The 20316-nt window shown below is 42.1% G+C and overlaps 1 protein-coding gene across 4 annotated transcripts in view; it reads right to left on the minus strand.

Annotated features, from left to right (window-relative positions):
* Nucleotides 1-4422: 4422 nt before the first annotated feature.
* Nucleotides 4423-20316, minus strand: part of SEC23B (SEC23 homolog B, COPII coat complex component) — a 49584-nt gene continuing 33690 nt past the window's right edge. For all 4 annotated transcript variants that reach the window (XM_015149566.3, XM_077951125.1, XM_015149565.3 and 1 more), the window contains 5 exons: nucleotides 19042-19203; nucleotides 16003-16089; nucleotides 12445-12600; nucleotides 12005-12070; nucleotides 4423-4899 (listed from right to left, as the gene is read on the minus strand). In XM_015149566.3, the coding sequence (XP_015005052.1) occupies nucleotides 4810-4899; nucleotides 12005-12070; nucleotides 12445-12600; nucleotides 16003-16089; nucleotides 19042-19203 (561 nt within the window). In that variant the 3' untranslated portion in view covers nucleotides 4423-4809. The remainder of the gene's footprint in view (nucleotides 4900-12004; nucleotides 12071-12444; nucleotides 12601-16002; nucleotides 16090-19041; nucleotides 19204-20316) is intronic.

The following is a 20316-nucleotide window of genomic DNA, read 5'->3' on the forward strand; positions in this document are numbered from 1 at the left end:
ACCTCTGTCTAAATACCGTCTCTGTTTAGGCCTCATTTCTCACCTGGATTAGTCTCCTCTCATCCTTCCCCCTCTGGAGTGTGTTTCAAACCTTAAATTATCATTTCACCCTCTGCCTAAGATAAGTCAGAGGCTTGCCTTACCTTCAAGATGGAGTTCAATACCCACAAAAATTAACAGTTAATAAAAAGATGGAGTTCAGAGTCCTTACTGGGCATACTGGGCTCAGTGACCCCTTCTGACGATGGGTGTTTTCCACACAGCACTATCACCCCACCACCCCCTACATTCTGTGGAAAAAGTCACTGGTACCCCAAGGTGGGACCTGCATGGCCATGTCATACCATGCTGTTCCCTCAGTTCCTTAACTCACTGACACTTGAGAGCACCCCAGAGTTAGCTGGGTCTATCATACACTCTTTTTTCTGTTAATTTGAAACAGAAAAGCTGAAGAAGGATGTTTTGGCCTTAATCTGTACAGACAGCTTTATGTATTCTTCTATATGATGTGTTAAAAATGACATCCAAAACTAAAAATATTCTTGGAAAAAGCACAGAAAATAAAAGCTCTTGGAATTTAAAATGTAAATGTTCAACTTTTTTTTTTTTTTTTGAAATGGAGTCTCCCTCTGTCGCCCTGTCTGGAGTACAGTGGTGTGCTCACTGCAACCTCCACCTTCCAGGTCCAAGCGATTCTCCTGCCTCAGCCTCCCAAGTAGCTGGGATTACAGGTGCCCATCACCACTCATGGCTAATTTTTCTGTATTTTCAGTAGAGATGGGGTTTCACCATGTTGGCCAGGCTGGTTTTGAACTCCTGACCTCAAGTGATCCGCCCGCCTTGGCCTCCCAAAGTGCTAGGATTACAGGCGTGAACCACCATGCCTGGCCAATGTTCAACATTTTAAGATAGGAAACTCAAAAGATAGAATATCGGAATAAATCCAGCTGGTCCAACATCCAATTAATAGGAGCTTCCAGCTTCATTTTCTACATAGCACTCATTACCTTCTAATGTATCATTTACTTCATTTTTTTGTTTGTTTGTTTTGGTTTTTTTGAGAGGTGAAGGGGTGGCCTGCCCCTCCACACCTGTGGGCGTTTCTCGTTAGGTGGAACGAGAGACTTGAGAAAAGAAATGAGACACGGAGACAAAGTATAGAGAAAGAAAAAGTGGGCCCAGGGGACCAGCACTCAGCATACAGAGGGACCCAGGCCAGCACTGGTCTCTGAGTTCCCTCAGTATTTATTGATCATTATCTTTATCATCTTAGAAAAACGGAAGTGGCAGGATAATAGGATCATCATAGGGAGAAGGTCAGCAGTAAGACATATGAATAAAGATCTCTGTGACATAAGTTTAAGGAAAAGTGCTGTGCCTTGATATGCATATGCAAACATCTCCATAAACCTTTTTAGTGCATAAAGAGCAGCATTGTAAACAGAACACACAATGGGATTTTACACCGAGATGTTCCATTGCCCAGGGACAGGCAGGAGACAGATGCTTTTCTCTATCTCAACTGCCAAGAGGCCTTCTTTCCTCTTACACTAGTCCTCCTTAGCACAGACCCTTCATGGGTGTCAGGCTGGGGGACGATCAGGTCTTTCCCTTCCCACGAGGCCATATTTCAGACTATCACATGGGGAGAAACCTTGGACAATACCTAGCTTTCCTAGGCAGAAGTCCCTGCGACCTTTGGCAGTGTATGTGTCCCTGGGTACTTGAGATTAAGAGAATGGTGATGACTTTTAACCAGCAAGCTGCTTTCAGGCACTTGTTTAACAAAGCACACCCTGCACAGCCCAAAATCCGTTAAACCTTGAGTCACCACAGCACATGTCTCTTGCAAGGACAAGGTTGGGGGTAGGGTCACAGATTAACAGCATCTCAAATACAGAACAAAATGGAGTCTCTTATGTCTACTTTCTATATAGACACAGTAACAGTCTGATCTTTCTTTTCCTTTCCCCACAGAGACGGAGTCTTGTTCTGTTGCCCAGGCTGGAGTGCAGTGGCGCAATCTTACTGCAACCTCCACCTCCTGGGTTCAAACAACTGTCCCTGCCTCAGCCTCCCAAGTAGCTGGGATTACAGGTGTGCACCACCACGCCCGGCTAATTTTTGTATTTTTAATAAAGGGTTTCGCCATGTTGGCCAGGCTGGTCTGCACGCCGCCGCGCCCAGCCATATCATTTACTTCTCACATTGTTACTGTTGGTCTTCCCTAACTAATGCATAAGCTCTATTAAAACAGGAATTTTTGTTTTATTGGCAATATTCCCAATGCCTAGAAGACTACTCCATGGACAACAAGTACTGGATAGTTATTTGTTGAATTAATGAAAGAATGGCTCCAAAGATCTGAGATTATCTTGGGCCTATACTTTTAGAGCCAGTGGGTTAGTCTGTTTTTGCATCTCTGTAACAGAACACCCGAGACTGGGTAATTTATTTTAAAGAGGTTTACGGTTTATGTTTATGGCTCATGGTTCTGTAGGCTGTACAGGAAGCATGGTGCCTGCATCTGCTTCTGGTGAAGCCCTCAGGAAGCTTACAATCAGGGCAAAAGGCGAAGAGGTAGCCCAATGTATCACATGGCAAGAACGAGAGGAAGAGGTGGGGGAGGTAACACTTTTTAAATTTGAGAAAGTCTTTGTCCCCCAGGGAGTGCAGTAGCATGATCTTGGCTCATTGCAACCTCTGCCTCCTGGGTTCAAGCCATTCTCATGCGTTGGCCTCCTGAGTAGCTGGGATTATAGGCGCCCGCCACCACGCCCAGCTAATTTTTGTATTTTTAGTAGAGACAGGGTTTCACCATGTTGGCCAGGCTGGTCTCGATCTCCTGACCTCAGGTAATCCGCCCACCTTGGCCTTCCTAAGTGCTAGGATTACAGGCATGAGCCACCATGCCCAGCCAACACACTTTTAAACAATCATACCTCGTTTGAACTCAGGACAAGAACTCTCTCATTTCTGTGAGGATGGCACCAAGCCATTCATGAAGGATCCACTGGTATGACCCAAACTCCTCCCACCAGGCCCCACCTCCAATCCTGGGGATTACATTTCAATGACAGACTTGGAGGGGACAAATATCCAAACCATATTATCTGGCAAAGCTGTAAAGTATGAAGACAGAATAGATTTGCAGATATGCTGAGATCCAGTGAATTCTCCCCAAGTACTCCTTTTAGTAAAAGTCATCTGAGATTGCAAAATGCCTTATGGAATAAAGGGAAGAGTGGAACTAACCCAAGATTCCAAACAGAAGAAATTCCTGGATGACAGTTGTGCAGCAGATCAAAGTGATTGGCCCCTGTTAAAAGCAGACATCAGTGGCCTCCAAAGAAGAAAAAAATGGACTTCATTCAGTAGAATAAGCTAGAGTTTCTTAGTAAATAGAGAACAAAATATTTCTTCTCTCAAAAAGCAAAACAAAATTTAGAAATTCTGAGGAAAACCACAGCAAATCTAAGAAATCATAATCCAAATAGGGAGCAAGCCAACATATGGCACGATGGAATGTAAGAAAGTAACTCTGATTCTGTCCTTCGGAATGTTTTCCTCCAAGTGGCGTAGGGACTGACTGGGACACTAGCACCCTAGAGAAAAATGGCATCCTACCTGGCTTGGACTTGAACAATATTTACATCATCATGACTGTGTAAATGCTTCTTAGGAGCTTTCAGCTTTCACAATCAACTTAGTGACAAAAGATATGATAATAGGCCAGAATATAATTTCTTTTTTTTCTGAAACAGGGTCTTGCTCTCCCACCCAGGCTAGAGTGCAGTGGCATAATCAGAGCTCACTGCAACCTTGAACTCCTGGGCTCAAGCGATCCTCCTGCCTTAGCCTCCCAAGTAGCTAGGACTACAGTTACACACCACCATGGCCCAGTAACTTTTAAAATTTTTTGTAGAGACAGTCTTGCTATGTTGCCCAGGCTGGTCTCAAACTCTTGGCCTCAAGTAAGTCTCCTGCGTTGGCCTCCTAAAGCATTGGGATTACAGGTGTGAGCCACTGTACCTGACCCAGAATATAAATTTTACCAATCTTGATAATATAAAAATAAATAATATATATAAAAATAAAAATACAAAAACGACCAAAGGTATAGCTGGAGAGTAGAGAGAAAGGTCTTAATATCTTGATTCTTTGAAAATGGGAATTGAGATATGGGCTAAAATTAAATACATCAACAACAAAAATCTTGTAAGGAGAGGTTAAAAGCAGTTATCTTCAAAAAGTAGGTCTGAGTTTATAGAGTGGAGGTAACTTATTTGTTATAAGCTCTTTAGGATAAGGTATTTGTTTCATTTTTTTCCTGCATATGTATTACTTTAATTATGAGGATTAAGTTCAGGAAACACCTCTTAAGGAAGTCACTTAAAACACATACACACTCACACAGACACCTCAGGAAATCACATTTGTATTAGCAATATTTTAGCCAGTACTTTCTGCATCTAGATTTATTTCCTTTATGATCATTAAGATTCTCACCTAAACAAGTTGCCAAAATACACTACCTCTGATTTTATTTAGATTCTAAAAGTTAGGATACAAAAAGCACATAAACATCTACAAGTACCAAAACATTTATGACCTTATAATTTTATAGTGCAAGAAAAAGGACAAAGACAGGAATACAAATAAATTATAATCTAAAGAGTTACATACAAAATTTCCTTGATTATTTGTTAAAATCTGCTAGAAAAGTAACAGGAATGTTATTAAGCCTTTCTAGACATTTTGAACACGATCTGACACCGTTCTCTTCAATTTCCTGGTTGCATCCTCAGCTTAGCAGGCACTGGAGACAGCCAGCTTCTTCAAATGGTCCATGAACACCTGCAGGCTAACATCATCAGTTAGGATGGGTGCTCCAGTTTCCTGAAATGTAATGATAAAGGTTAGTTGGCAGATATCTTAGAAGCTGGTTAGAATTCATGAGCTGTCAAGCACCTTCCCTCAGAGTATTCACAGGTGTTGTCCCCTCTGCTGAGTACTCCCATCACCCCATCCTCTGCCTCACTAACCACTTCTTTTGACTAAAGCAGTTTCCTTGCAAAATCCTTTCCTAGTATGCCGAGATAGGCCGCCACCACCTGCTAGTTTTGAGCATCAGGACTTCTACTTTACCCTCTTCTCCACAGTCCTGATGAAGTACCCAGGGTCTAGCTCCCCACCAATGTGAGCTCACGGAGCCCACATGCCTGCCCTTCCTCTTAAATGCTCTGCTTACCACAGAAGCTGGATAATGGTGTACCCATGAACAAGTGAACCGGTATCTGCACTGAACAGATGGATACTTCAAATATCAGAAAAAGCTTATAATTTTATTAATGTTATGGGAAAAAATTGAATAGAAACCTCAACTTGTAGTAAGATTCCAATTTTGTAAAGACATTTAAAAATATATATATATATACATACACACACAATAATACACTTTATATTATGTAGAAAAAAGCTGGAAATAGTTAACTCTTTAGAAAATGATTCTAGGTAATTTAAATTTTCTTATTTTTTAAAACATATTCATTTTCTAAAATGAAACCGTACTGTTCTAATTAGAAAAGTGTAAGCATGATCAAAATGTTTTCAGAGGATTTCGAGGAAGAAGGAGTAGAAGATATACTTTTCTCTATTCCTCCCACTAAGTACAACTGAAAACCTTGGGCATCTTATATAAACCAAGCCTAAGAAGACGTTTAAAGGTGGAGAGAAGACAGAAGACACACTGAAGACCTCGGGACGCAAGCAACAACACGGCAGCGAGTCTCCGGGCTTTCTTATGCCTCATACACTCCGAGTTTGGAGCTGAGGAAGCTGGCAAATTGTCACTGAGTGCAGACTCAAAACAAAACAAAACAAAACAAAAAACAACAAAAAGCACCCACTTTCTCTAGCCAAAGGACTAAAGCAGCCTAGCAAGACAGAACAATCTTAGATAATAACCCCTGTACTCCGGGCAAAAATGAGAGGAAAAACTGTGGCCCTGACCCCCCTGAACCAGCAAAGGCTAGGTGGGCAGCCAAAATTTCTACCCTCACAAGGCAGTACCAAGGCACCCCAACACCCCCACCAAGATGGTGGCAGAGAAGGCTAAGTATGGAACCAGGAAGTTCATCCCCAATGGCCAAATAAGAAATTGTCCTACCCCTGTGGTGTCAGTAGAGGTCATGTGGGGAGCATGGACTTCCACCCCAACCTGGCAAAAATATATGCCCCTCCCCCTGCCTACTGGGGTGGCATCAGAGGCCTGGTGGAGGGTCAGGACTTTCACCATCACCCAAGTGTAACAAGGCCATCTCCACAGCGGTGTCATTGGAGGCTACGGGGGAGCTGGAACTCCCATTCCCACTAAGCAGTAACAAGATATCACTAGGCGCCCCCAGGTGTCAACAGAGGCCAGTGGAAAACCTGGACTTCTCCACCTCCACCTGGCAGTAATGGAGCCCACCAGCACCCCCCACACCCCCACCACCACCTTCCCTGTCAGAGCAGTGTAAGAAAAAATCAGTGAAAAGTAGCAGGTTTAAATAAGATCCAGGGTCTCATACAAACACTCAAGTGTCCAAGTTTCAATTAAAAAAATCACTTATACAAAGTGATTACCAAGACCTCCAAATGAATTTAAAAAGACAATTGACAGGTGTTAACACTGAGTTGACAACAATGTTAAAATCACCTGACAAAGATTTTAAAATAGCCGTGATAAAAATGCTTCATGAGCAATTACAAACACACTTGAAACAAATGAAAGAATAGGAAGCCTCAGCAAAGAAACAACAAGGTCCCAGGAAAGAAGTGGAAGACATGGAGAACCAAAAGGAAAGTTTGTAACTGAAAAATACAGTGACAAACAAAAAGCTCAGCACATAGGTTCAATGCAGAAAGGGAACAGAAAAAAGAATCAATAAACTGGAAGACAAAATAATAGAAGTTACCCAAATGAACAAAAGAAAGAAAATACATGGAAATGTAGTACCTGGGGTACTGCAACAGATCTAACATTCATGTCACTGGATGTCAAAAAAGAAAGAAAAGAGAGCGGGTGACAAGGCATTCAAAGAAATAATGACCGAAAACTTTCCTATTTGGCAAAAGATACAAACCTCCAGAAGCAAAAAGCTGAGTAAACCAAAATAGGATAAACCCACAGAAATCCATGCCAAGACAAGTCATAATTACACTTTCTTCTCTGCCCCTGCCCATCCACCCTGAAAACTAACAACAGAAAAAGACTACTGGAAGCAGCCAGAGGAAAATGACACCTTCTCTACAGGGGAAAACACTGAGACGGACGGTGAACTTTTCATAAGAAACCATAAAGGCCAGAGGAAGCGGCACAGTATTTTTCAACTGCTTAAAGAAAAGCGCTGTTAGAATCCTATACGCAGAGAAAATATTCTTCAGAAATGAAAGGGATATCAAGACATTCTCAAATAAAAGAAAACTAAAAATCTATCACCAGCAGACCTATGCTAAAAAGAATGGCTAAAAGTAGGCTGGGCGTGGTGGCTCACGCCTGTAATCCCAGCACTTTGGGAGGCTGAGGCAGGCGGATCACCTGAGGTCAGGAGTTCGAGACCAGCCTGATCAACAAGGAGAAACCCTGTCTCTACTAAAAATACAAAATTAGCCAGGTGTGGTGGTGCATGCCTGTAATCCCAGGTACTCGGGAGGCTGAGGCAGGAGAATTGCTTGAACCTGGAGGCGGAGGTTGCGGTGAGCTGAGATCCCGTCATTACACTCCAGCCTGGGCAACAAGTACAAAACTCCATCTCAAAAAAACAAACAAAAAAAAAAAGAAAAAAAGAATGGCCAAAAGATCTTTAAAAATAAAGAAAACATAAAAGCAACCATATAGAGAAATATAATAGGTTTTCCTTTTTAAGACTTATCAATTACGTTTGATGCTTGAAACAAAAATTATAACATTGTCTGATGTGATACTAAATGTATGCAGAGGAAATATTTAACATAATTATATTACTGATGGGGGAGAGGAAAGTGATGGAAGAGGGAGATAAGGTCTCTAGACTTCACTTGAACTGATAAAAAACACCAGTAGACTGTGGTAAGTTACGCATATATGATGTAATACCTAGGGTCTGACCAGGTGTGGTGGCTCATGCCTATAATCCCAGCACTTTGGAGGCTGAGGTGGGAGGATCGCTTGACCTCAGGAATTTAGGACCAGCCTAGGCAACATAGCAAGACCTCATCTTAATTAAAATAAAAAAAACCTAGGGCACTTAGGAGCAACCACTTAAAAAAGCTAAATAAGGAGATACACTCAAAAACATTACAAACAAGTCACAAGGCAATCCTAAAACATGTTCAAATAACTCATGGGAAGACAGGAAAAAAGTACACACAACGAAGGCAGGAAAAAAGTATACAAAACGAAATGAGAAAAGAAAAGCAGAAAACAAAAAATAAAATGGCATACTTAAGCCCTAACATATCATTAATTACATTTTATAGATAAATGGTCTAAATATACCAAGTAAGAGAGCTCAGCAGACTGCATTAAAAACCATGACCCAACTATACACTGTCTATAATAAATTCACTTCTTTTTTTTATTTTGTTTTTCAAGACAGAGTCTTGCTCTGTCGCCCAGGCTGGAGTGCAGTGGCGCGATCTCGGCTTACTGCAACCTCCGCTTCCTGAGTTCAGGCAATTCTCCTGCCTCGGCCACCCGAGTAGCTGGGACTACAGGCACGTGCCAGCACGCCAGCTAATTTTTGTATTTTCAGTAGAGACATGGTTTCACTGTGTTGGCTAGGCTGGTCTCGAACTCCTGACCTCATGATCTGCCTACCTTCGCCTCCCAAAGTTATGGGATTACAGGTGTGAGCCACCACACCCAGCCGGAAGAGTTTTTAAAAACCTATTGCAAACAGGAGAGAGGAAATAATAATGACTAGAGCAGCAACCAATGAAATTGAAAATAAAAAGATAATAAAGTCAATGAAATGAAGAGCTGATTCTTTGAGAAGATCAATAAAATTACCAAACTCTAGCAAGACTGACAAAGAAAAGAAAAAACAGAGATGACATAAATTTATCAATATCAGGTATAAAACGGGTATCACTGCAGACTCTACGGACATCTAAAGGATAGTCAGGGAATCCTACAAGCAACTTTATACACATAAGTTTGACAGTGTAAACAAAATGGAACAATTCCTCAAAAAACACAACTGCCATAACTCATCCAATATGAAATCAATAATTTGAAGAGCCCTATAACTATTAAGGAAGTTGAATTAGTAATCTAAAAACTCTCAAAAAAGAAATCTCTAGGCCCAGATGACTTCATAGAAAAATCAATCAAATGTTTGAAGAATCCCCAATTCTACACAATCTTCCCCAGAAATTGGAGAGAAGGAAACACTTCCCAATTCATTTTATGAAGCTAGTATTATCCTGATACCAAACCAAACAAAAACAGGAGAAAAAAATGAAAACTACAGACCAATATTCCTCATAAATATAGATGCAAAAATTCTCGAAAAAATATTAACCAATGGAATTCAGCCATATATACAAATAATTATACACTAGGAGTGAGGTTTATTCCAGGAATGGAAGTCTGGTTTAATATTCAAAGAATCAACGCAATTCACCATATTAAAAGGCTTATGAAAAAAAATCACATGATTGGCCGGGTGCGGTGGCTCACGCCTGTAATCCCAGCACTTTGGAAGGCTGAGGCTGGTGAATCACAACATCAGGAGATTGAGACCATCCTGGCTAACATGGTGAAACCCCATCTCTACTAAAAATACAAAAGAATTAGCTGGGTGTGGTGGCAGGTGCCTGTAGTCCCAGCTACTTGGGAGGCTAAGGCAGGAGAATTGCTTGAACCTGGGAGGCAGAGGTTGCAGTGAGCCGAGATCCCGCCACTTCACTCCAGCCTGGGCAATGGAGCGAGACGCCTTCTCAAAAAAAAAAAAAAAAAAAATTCACATGATTATACCAATGGGTACGTAAAAAACATGACAACAGTAAAAACTTATTCATGATTTAAAAACTCTCAGAAAAATAGCAGTAGTGGGGATCTTCCTCAACTTGATAAAAGAGCTACAAAAAGCCCACAGCTCCTGTTGTACTTAATGGTGGAAGACTAAACACTTTTCCCCAAAGCAGGGAACTAGGCAAGGGTGTCCAGTCTCGCCATTCTTATGCAATATAGTGCTAGAAGTAACCATCAGTGCAATAGGCCGAGAAAATAAAGTAAAAGTAATTCAGATTGAAAAGGAGAAACAAAACTGTCCCTGGCTTGCAGATGACATGATTGTCTAAGTAGAAATTTCCGAGAAATTTACAAAAAAACTCCTAAGAGTTGTAAGTGACTCAGGAAGGTCACGGAATACAAGATAAACATACCAAAGTCAGGCCGGGCGCGGTGGCTCAAGCCTGTAATCCCAGCACTTTGGGAGGCCGAGACAGGCGGATCATGAGGTCAGGAGATCGAGACCATCCTGGCTAACCCGGTGAAACTCCGTCTCTACTAAAAAATACAAAAAACTAGCCGGGCGAGGTGGCGGGCGCCTGTAGTCCCAGCTACTCGGGAGGCTGAGGCAGGAGAATGGCATGAACCCGGGAGGCGGAGCTTGCAGTGAGCTGAGATCCGGCCACTGCACTCCAGCCTGGGCGACAGAGCGAGACTCCGTCTCAAAAAAAAAAAAAAAAAAAAAAAAAAAAAACATACCAAAGTCAATTGTATTTCTATAAACAGCCATCCCTCAGTATCTGTGGGGGAATGGTTCTGCGACCTCCTGTGGATCCCCAAATCCACAAATGCTCAAGTCCCTAATATAAAATGGTGTAGTATTTGCATATAACCTATGCATACCCTCCCATATACTTTAAATCGGGGTCCCCAACTGCAGGCCACGGACAGTACTGGTCCATGGCCTGTTAGGAACCAGGCCACATACCAGGTAAGCAGCAGGTGAGTGAAACTTCATTTGTATGTACAGCTGCTCCCCATCACTCGCATTACCGCCTAAGCTCCACCTCCCATCAGATCAGTAGCAGTACTAGATTCTAATACGAGTGCAAACCCTATTGTGAACAACACATGTGAGGGATCTAGGTTGTGTGCTCCTTATGAGAATCTAATGCCTGATGATCTGTCACTGTCTCTCGTCACCCCCAGCTGGGACCATCTAGCTGCAGGAAAACAAGCTCAGGGCTCCCACTGATTCTACATTATGGTGAGTTGTACAATTATTTCATTATATGTTACAATGTAACACTCATAGAAATAAAGTGCATAATAAATGTGGTGATGGAAATGCCGCACATCTTGACCTTATCAATCTCAGTATCCTGGTTGTGATACTGTATTATAGTTTTTGCAAGATGTTAACACTAAGGGAAAATGAGTAAAAGATACAGGTGATCCCTCTATTATTTCTTATAACTATATGTAAATTTACAATTATCTCAAAAAAAGTTTAATTTTAAAAATGTTATAAGAAAACAGAATGAAAGGAAAGACTCACCTGAGAGAGACACAAATGCTGGGAACAGTTAGATAAAGTAGTAATTGGTGGGGGGCGGGGGGGGGGGTGGGGGAAAAGGGAAGGAATTAGGCTGGAAAGTGAGGAGGCGGCAAAATCGATGGTGACAAGTTGCCCTGTGTTCTTGGCAGAGAGAGGACTAGGGGCCACGCTGCTGTGTGACGAAGGAGACCCCCATGGAGGCCACAGTACAGTGCTCTGTCCCCTGGCCTAAACCTGGTATGTTATGCTGTATATTGTGGAAGGGGACCCGCCCAGGGAGCCCCCTCAAGCTCCGGCCCAGCCATGTTATTCAAGTTGATTCGCTGCCTGCTACTCCCCAGCAAAATACCCAAGTTATGCAGTTATTCTGTCTCCAGGCCAAAAGAGATCCAATTTGTAGAATTTTAAAACAAGTTTAAAAAAAAAACTAGCTTGGCATCCTCCCCAAATACCTGAAAATTTCTTACCTGGCCCCAAGCATAGAGGTTATTGTGTGTCTGAGATGGGTTCACTTTGGACAAAAGGAATCGAGCCTTTAACAACAACAAAAAGGTTTAAAGATTAAAAAGTGACATTAATATTAACGTAACAGAAAAAAGATAATTTTTTACAACATTTCTTTGGTTAAATTAGAATTGTTTTACTGCACAGTAATCTATTTCTTTAGCTTAAGCCCAGTGGCTCTCCATTTAAGGATCCTAAAACATAAAATGTGTATTTTATCTTGGCAATCCCTTTACATAAGTGTATTTTGACCACTCATTTAAAAAGAAGTCATATTTGGAAGATTACCTGTGTGTCAACTTATGTCATCGCATAAAATATTAACCATCCTGTTTGGATGTATAGCAATAACAATCTATCATAAAACGAACAAACCACTGGAGCTAGAACTCAGCTCGCTCACCTGACTGCCTCCATGCTCCGTGTTAATGTAACGTGGCATCGGGAAGCGTGCTTGCAGAATTTCTTGAGCATCATCCAGTGGTGCCTGCAGAAGGTGCTTGAAGTTTTCGTACTCGGGCATGTCCTGGTAGCCAGCTTTACGCCATTGGGCTATGGTCTACACAGAAACAAACCAACCAAAAACTATTGTGGAAACTGTAACAACAGCCTTCACTGACACTGACATTCTACCATCGCCACCCAGAGCTTGTTTCCAGTGAAGAAGTCTAATGTCAAAAATGACAAGCTTCAGAGGGAGAGCAAAGCAGAGCTACCCGCAGGAGGAGAAGCAGGAGTAAGCAAAATGGGTGCATCCAGGACACCCCTGCCTGCACATTCCCCCAGGAATGTCAGGCATCACTCATGCCTCCTCTCTTCTATATCAACTAGTTAATAAAGCCTGTGGATTACTCATCCCAAGGAGCGGCGGCCTCCCTCCTTTTCCACTTCCACTGTTATCACTCAGTCTAGCCTCTCATCTCCACACATCTGGTAAGGAAAGGGCTTTGTTGGCTGCCCACACAGACTCCACTCCCCCATCTCCTTTCCTAATGGCACACATATTACACTCCTCCTCCAGTAAGCAGTAGTCATACAGACTTGGGTGCAATTGACTCATCCCTATCCCCTGCTCCCCCTGGGCCCGAATTGGGGTACCCTTGGCAAAGGAGACAAGAGCTGTAAGTCAAAGTATGAGTGTTGATCAGGCAGTGAAGAGAAGCCATATGCTAAACTGTGGAAAGCAGATGATCTGTCTCCCTGACTAAGCTACACATTTTATCACCCTTCCTTCTTTTATACTCATCAGCAACTGCTCTAGAAAATATCTTGTATACACAGGAAATCAAGAAACATTCATTAACTGATTCATATACCTTTATAAATAAAGTGAAGTGCTTTTGCATGTTATTTAGGGGAACAAGAAGACAATGGACAGGAAAAATGGAGAAAGAGGCTACAGCAAGTGTGCAATGTGTCTTAACAGAGCCATTAACATGGCTCCAGGCAGAGGATTCTCATCAGATGCTTCCTTCTGTAGCCTGCTCGCTTCCTCTCAGAGTGGCAGTTACCATTTTCCAGGTCTAAATGCTGTGATTGACAGTTGGCCTATGGGAAATGCCCACAAGCTCACCAGGGGCCAGGAGTTCCTAAGAACACTTGCATTCAGCACACTCGGGGCTTTGGGAAGGTGACAGCAGTGTCACTGTCTTTATCCTTAGAACCCCTCACTTGCACAAGAAGGTGCCCAATAAACAAGTAAATGAACAGCATCAGGGGTTACAGAAGAAATGTCGATAAGGGGTGAGCTTAGGGCAAAGAATGCTTCATCGTCAGTACAGTCGGCCCTCGATATCCACGAGATTGGTTCCAGGACTACTCCTCCCAATACCAAAGTCCATAGATCCTCAAGTCCCTCATACAAAATGGCATAGTATTTGCATATAACCGACGTACATCTTCCCATATACTTTAAATCATCTTTAGATTACTTATAATACCTACTACAATGTAAAGAGTATATAAATAGTTCTTGTGTGTTTCTTTTCTTTTTCTTTTTCTTTTTTTTTTTTTGAGACAGAGTCTCACTCTGTCGTCCAGGCTGGAGTGCAGTGGTGCAATCTCGGCTCACTGAAACCTTCACTCCCCGAGTTCAAGCGATTCTCCTGCCTCAGCCTCCCAAGCAGCTGGGATTACAGGCGTCTGCCACCACGCTTGTATTTTTGTATTTTTAGTAGAGACAGGGTTTTGCTATGTTGGCCAGGCTAGTCTTGAACTCCTGACCTCAGATGATGCGTCTGCCTCGGCCACCCAAAGTGCTGGAATTACAGGCATGAGCTACCACACCTGGCCTGTGCTATACATTTTATTTGTATTATTTTTTATCATTATTTCAAAATTATTTTTAACCTGCCATTGGCTGAATCTGCAGAGGTGGAACCTGTGGATACAGAGGGCCGACTGTATCGATACCAAAGGACCCAGTGGGAAGAGCAGCTGGTCATCCGGCTCTCAGTCTAGGACTATTACTGACAGCCTAGCACTTGTGTGCAAGTGGCTAGCAGAATGGGTGTTAATATGCTGAAAAAAGTTTGCAGTTATAAAATACTGAGGAGTATTAGAAAACGAATACTTCCTAAGTTACTACAGGAATCCTGAAACACAATTTATATCTTTTCACCATATCAGAAATCATTTCTAATGGTTGGCCACTAGGAAACCAAATCTATAGCCAATATTATGAAGGTAGAGAACATACAATAGAAGAAAAAGCATCACTGAATATAAATATCACCATCATCTCCATTAAAGGATTTTTCCATAAAGATGCAAATAATTCAGAGAAGCTATTCCCTTTCTCAGGACATGAGCCCCACTGAGAAACCCCACAGAGTCTCAGAATTTCTTTCTGAGAAAGAAATGGACTGAAAGCTATCCACAGCCATCCTAGGGATCCACAGACATAGTGTGAAGTTCCCTGGGCCATGTTATTTCATCAAAGCACAACTTTAGCTCTAAACGCTAACTCTGAAAGAACAGTAGTATGTATGAAATATTTACTGAGGAGAATAAACTAGTTTTGCCTAACTTTGAAGGTAATGATTTACAGTGATTTAAAAGAACCGGCCAGGCGCAGTGGCTCACGCCTGTGATCCCAGCACTTTGGGAGGCTGAGGCGGGCGGATCATGAGGTCAGGAGATTGAGATCATCCTGGCTAAGACGGTGAAACCCCGTCTCTACTAAAAATACAATAAAATTAGCTGGGCGTGGTGGCGGCCGCCTGTAGTCCCAGTTACTTGGGAGGCTGAGGCAGGAGAATGGTGTGAACCCGGGAGGTGGAGCTTGCAGTGAGCCGAGATCCGTGCCACCGAACTCCAGTCTGGGCAACAAAGCGAGACTCCGTCTCAAAATAAATAAATAAATAAAAATAAAAAATGAACCGCCTGAGATTTTTTTACGGCATATATTATTATTTATTATTTTTTGAGACAGAGTTTCACTCTGTTGACCAGGCTGGAGTGCAGTGGCGTGATCTCAGCTCACTACAACCTTCACCTCCCAGGTTTAAGTGATTCTCCCACCTCAGCCCCCCAAGTAGCTGGGACTACAGGTGTGTGCCACCACACCTGGCTAACTTTTGTATTTTTAGTAGAGATGGGTTTTTGCCTGTGGTCAGGCTGGTTTTGAACTCCTGACCTCAAGTGATCTGTCCACCTTAGCTTCCCAAAGTGCTGGGATCACAGGCATGAGCCACTGTGCCCGGCCCATATTTACAGCAAATATTATTAAAATTAATAAATATACAAATACTCCAGAGACATAAGAAAAGGTTCTATTCACTAGAATAAAAGCCACTGCGCTTTCTAAGCCCAAACTGTTGTTACAAATGTCATTAAAAACCTAAATTAATAAATAAGAAGAAAACAAAAACCAGTTAAGGACAATAATTCTCCTTGTGTGCACAATTAAATAAACATGTATGCCTTTTCCCCAATTTAAAAACAAAAAATATCATCTTACCTCACCAAGATAAATGACAATTTGAAAGAAAGTATCCATCAGCAAAATTCTGTCAGCTAGAATGCTGCTGCTATCCAAGAGTACTGGCTGAAGAAAAAGAAAGAGAAAGATGGCATTGGTTTTCCCTGCTCCCCACACAGCCACCACTTCCACCCAACCCTGACCCCATGCCTGGTATCTATAGCAAAGGCTATTTACAAATGGTGCCCAGCACAGTGGCTCCCCCGTTTTCTTCCTGACACACTTCCACTTTCTGCTCCTGACTCATTCTCGACTTTGTAGGAAAAAGAGACTCCAAATAATTCCTCATCAACTGAGAAGGGAAATTAATACCTTTTTTTTTTAAATTAAGAGTCGGGGTGTTGCTCTGTTGCCCAGGCTGGAGTCAAGTGATGTGTGACCCTGGCTCACTGCAGCTTCGACCTCCTGGGCTCAAGTGACCCTCCCACCTCAACCTCTAGAGTAGCTGAGGCATGCCACCATGTCCAACTAATTTTTTATTTTTTGTAAAGACAGGGTCTGACGCTATGTTGACCAGGCTTAGTAGTATCTTTTGATCTTAGAACGGAAAATAATTCTGAATATTCTCAGTTTTGTATGTATTTTAGAAATTAGAGACACTCTCTGTAGATGAGACAGAATACAGATGCCTATATGAAAAATAGCATTTAACACAAATTTTGAAGTTTACTACAAAATATATATTATGGCGCCGGGCGCGGTGGCTAAAGCCTGTAATCCCAGCACTTTGGGAGGCCGAGGCGGGTGGATCACAAGGTCAGGAGATCGAGACCATCCTGGCTAACACAGTGAAACCCTGTCTCTACTAAAAAAATACAAAAAAAACTTAGCCGGGCGAGGTGGCGGGCACCTGTAGTCCCCGCTACTCGGGAGGCTGAGGCAGGAGAATGGCGTAAGCCTGGGAGGCGGAGCTTGCAGTGAGCTGAGATCCGGCCACTGCACTCCAGCCTGGGTGACAGAGCGAGACTCTGTCTCAAAAAAAAAAAAAAAAATATATATATATATATATATATATATTATGGCTGGGCGTGGTGGCTCACGCCTGTGTGTGTATATATATATATATTATGGCTGGGCGTGGTGGCTCACGCCTGTAAACCTAGCACTTCGGGAGGCCAAGGCAGGCAGATCACTTGAGCCCAGGAGTTCAAGACCAGTCTGGGCAACATGGCAAAACCCTGTCTCTACCAAAAACACAAGAAATTAGCTGGGCTATGGTGGCACGTGCCTGTGGACCCAGCTATTCAGGAGGCTGAAGTGGGATGATCACCTGAACCTGGGAGGTGGAGGTTGCCGTGAGCCAAGATTGCACCACTGTACTCTACCCTGGGTGACAGAGTGAGACTCCGTCTCAAAAAATATATATGTTTATTATTTATTTATAAGTAATATTTTATATATTATATAAATAATTATATAATTTTTATATCAGTAATTATTATCATTATTTTTTTTTTTGAGAGGGAGTCTTGCTCTGTTCCCAGGCTGGAATGCAGTGGTGCAATCTCAACTCATTGCAGCCTCTGCCTCCTGGGTTCAGGCGATTCTCCAGCCTCAGCCTCCTGAGTAGCTGGGATTACTGGTGCCATGCCCAGCTAATTTTTGTATTTTTAGTAGAGATAGGGTTTCACCATGCTGACCAGGCTGGTCTCAAACTCCTGATGTCAGGTGATCCACCTGCTATTTTAGTAATTATTTCTTTTTTCTTTTTCTTTTTTTTTTTTGAGACGGAGTCTTGCTCTGTCTCCCAGGCTGGAGTGCAGTGGCCGGATCTCAGCTCACTGCACGCTCCGCCTCCCGGGTTCACATCATTCTCCTGCCTCAGCCTCCCGAGTAGGTGGGACTACAGGTGCCCGCCACCTCACCCGGCTAGTTTTTTTTGTATTTTTTTTTAGTAGAGAAGGGGTTTCACCGTGTTAGCCAGGATGGTCTCGATCTCCTGACCTCGTGATCCACCCGTCTCAGCCTCCCAAAGTGCTGGGATTACAGGCTTGAGCCACCGCGCCCAGCCAGTAATTATTTCAATAATAAAAGTAAGTTGTACTCAATAAAGAAAATTTTAAAATGTGTACCCAAGTATAACAAATATTGATATTTTGGTTTTTTTCTATATAGTTCTTTATTTTTGCAGGGAATATTTTAAAAAGTTTCTATTTTGACTTTTTTTCATGTAACATTTTTACATAAGGACTTTCTATTTTATTATGTTACATACATTTTGTGAATACTGTTGGCCCTCCATATCGGTGGGTTCCACATCTGAAAATTCAACCAACCTTGGATTGAAAATATATGAAAAAAATATGCATCTGTACTGCACATGTACAGACTTGTTTTCTTGTCATTATTCCCTAAACCATACAGTATGACAATTATTTACATAGCACTTACATAATAGGTATTATAACTAATCTAGAGATGACTTAAAGTATATAGGAGGATGTGTCCAGGTTACATGCAAATATTACACAATTTTATATTAGTAACTTGAGTATCTAAGAATTCTGGTATCTGAGGGAGGTCCTGGAACCAATCCTCCATGAATACTGAGGGTCAACTGCATTTCTCAGGTTACTTATTTACTTTCCTATATTAAACATTCGGATTGTTATTTGATTCTCTATTATAGTAGTTCCTTTACTTTTTTTTTTTTTTTTTTTTTTTTTTTTTTGCACAAAGTCTATTCTGTATCTAGGAGTCTTTCTTTCAGTTACAAGACATGGAATTGCTGGACGTAAGTATACGAGCACAAGGAAAAAGAAAGCAACCATGTTATTTCTTAGAGTTTTTTACATTTATTCCTGCCTTCCACAAATAATAGCTTTATATGTCTTTGACATTTTCCTAAAGGTATTTTTTAATAGAAATTTAAATTAAATTTAATTTAATAATTTAAATTACTATAAAAACTCAAAGTTTTATTTTTTTACAGTTCTGCTCTCTAAGTAAATTTGCTTAAAAAAGAAATATAAGTTAGGTGATTCCAATCCTCAGGAAAGCACTCAGGTAGAGCCTTACCTCTGGTGGCCCATGAAAGGAATAAGAGTAGAGAATGGGCTGGATCATGATGAGGGACTGGGTCAGGTCCTGCCGGGCAAAATGATGTCTGTAATATGACGACTCATCAGGACTATTGTTAAACACTTGAAGAAATGGAGATCTTCTCAGATGGAACATGAACTGCATTCACAAAGAATGAAAGAGAAATGCATATAGTTGTAACCTTCTTAGACACCCACAGAGTAGATCTACCTCAGGGGTCTGAAATAGGAGAACCCAGAAAAGGGCTCTCTGGGTTCACAGAACAGAAAGCATAAGGTGGTACCAGGGGCTGGGGAAAGAGGAAAACTGGGAGTTGTTGCTTAATGAGCACAGAGTTTCAGCTCTGCAAAGTGAAAAACTCTAGACATCAGTTGCTCAATAATGTGAATACACCTAACACTACTCAACTGTATGCTTAAAAATGGTTAAGATGGTAAATTTTGTTATGTGTGTTTTACCACAATTAAAAATTAAATTATTTTATTTATTTATTTATTTATTTATTTTTAAAAAGGGCCTTTAGCTGGGCGTGGTGGCTCATGCCTGCAATCCCAGCACTTTGGGAGGCCAAGGCAGGCAGATTACCTGAGGTCAGGAGTTCGAGACCAGCCTGACCAACATGGAGAAATCCCATCTCTACTAAAAATACAAAATTAGCCGGGCATGGTGGCAGGCACCTGTAGTCCCAGCTACTCAGGAGGCTGAGGCAGAAGAATTGCTTGAACCCAGGAGGCGGAGGCTGTGGTGAGCCAAGATCGCGCCATTGCACTCCAGCCTGGGCAACAAGAGCAAAACTCCGTCTCAAAAAAAAAAATTAAAAATTAAAAAAAATATATATATATTTTTTAAAAAGGGCCTCTGGGTATGTCAGAGCTTCCACAGTTAAAAGAAACGCCAAAGAAACATTTCCAGAGTCACTGTGCCAGGCAGTGGAGACAGAATATCTGCTCTCAGAGAAGTCAGACCCAGTGAGAAAGGCACACTTGGGGCTACGAGTTATGAGCCAGAGTATAGGATAGCACTGGGGAGGTGGGGGTGGAGGGCCAGGAGGAGACTTCCTAGAGCTCTGGGGACTGACGGTGCACCCTGAGAGACGTGGCTGAGGAGGCCACAGCGCCGGGGGAAGGGGATTCCAGGCACAGGAACAGCAGGTGACGACTTAGGACACAAGCTGGGATGGTGAAGTATGGGTGCAGGGGAGAAAGGGACAAGGGATGACACTGCAGCCATAGGTTCTCACCCTCGAGGATG

Source organism: Macaca mulatta, chromosome 10, assembly GCF_049350105.2.
Source record: "Macaca mulatta isolate MMU2019108-1 chromosome 10, T2T-MMU8v2.0, whole genome shotgun sequence".
Taxonomy (NCBI): domain Eukaryota; kingdom Metazoa; phylum Chordata; class Mammalia; order Primates; family Cercopithecidae; genus Macaca; species Macaca mulatta.